At 37.4% G+C, this 1,221-nt stretch overlaps 1 protein-coding gene across 1 annotated transcript in view; it reads left to right on the forward strand.

The window, feature by feature from the left end:
* LOC119593653 (neuralized-like protein 4) overlaps positions 1-1,205 on the forward strand; it is a 43,428-nt gene extending 42,223 nt beyond the window's left edge. The window contains 1 exon segment of the mRNA XM_037942604.1: positions 532-1,205. Coding sequence (XP_037798532.1) covers positions 532-766 — 235 coding nt within the window. The 3' untranslated portion in view covers positions 767-1,205.
* Positions 1,206-1,221: the final 16 nt, after the last annotated feature.

Genomic DNA, 1,221 nt, shown 5'->3' on the forward strand with positions numbered 1-1,221 from the left:
TGAAATCTGGACATTTTCAGTTCTTGAATGCTTATATTGGCATTTATTCTTGCTGTGACAAGCTGAGCCCAAGTACTGGGCTAAATGTGGTTAGCCTTGCAGTTGTGCGCCTAAAAGTTGATCAGTTGTTTGGCTCTTGGCTGAACCATTCATGTGCTACTGCCCCTCAAAAGTGGGGTTAAGTCTTTAGTCTCAGTTGCTGTATGTGATCCTTGGCACTTGGCTATGTGCTGCGAGGGAAAGAATAGTCAATATTAGGTTTAAACATTCATCCTGTTCACTGTTGTCTTCTGCAAATGCTAATATCATTACTTTGTAAATTGGTACATTTAGAAAAGCAAATTTTGATTATTGGGCAGTGATGGGAACAACAGAAAGGTACGTAAAACTAATTGTAGAATGCATGTGAATCTTTGTGTAAGAAGACAAGTTCATCTTTTCCATGTCTCAGTTAAATAATTTTTTACTGCATTACTCAAAATGTTGTTTCAGATTTCCAGTTTCCTTTTCATTTCTCTTCATTTCTCACAGGTTTGTTGACCCGTGCACAAGAAAAACATTACATGTTCGGGTAGTACTGCAAATAGCAGTTAAACCTGGTTCGTACAAGGTTGGTTCGCCTTCCATACCCTGGACTCCTAGCCTGCCCAACACCCACCCGACTCCAGACTCGCACCTGCAACCCGACACAATAGAGTGGGTAACAAAAGAACGAGGTGCGACTCAGCTCCTGTCCCTTCTGATTAGAATCGAAGAGGAAAAGTGAATAGCTCAATATAAAATAGCATTTACCGATATTAGTTCTTTTCAATGGATTTATGATAAGTATATAGTATGTCAACTCTGCCTCCCTCCATCCCTGATTGATATATTGCGAAGTCAGTGGTAGATGCAAATCATGTACAATCCAGTGGACAAACTTACACAAATGGCTGTAGCATAATGGCAAGCACACTGATTATTTTTCATTATTTTTTTTCATGTAAATAGCAATGAATATCTTTCAAAACACAGCACAACCCTGTGGATGGCTATGCATAATGGAAATGTTTTGAAGGTAAATCATGATCATACATAGTGTATAAAGTTTTTTGTAATTTCATTTTGCTATTGTAATAAGCAGCAAGTTTATATTTCATCAGAAGACACAAAAGTGATTGCATTACAAATCTTTTAACATTAAAGTATGGATCAAAATGCCAGGTTCTTTGGAAAATTTAA

This window comes from Penaeus monodon, chromosome 32, assembly GCF_015228065.2.
Source record: "Penaeus monodon isolate SGIC_2016 chromosome 32, NSTDA_Pmon_1, whole genome shotgun sequence".
Classification (NCBI taxonomy): Eukaryota; Metazoa; Arthropoda; class Malacostraca; order Decapoda; family Penaeidae; genus Penaeus; species Penaeus monodon.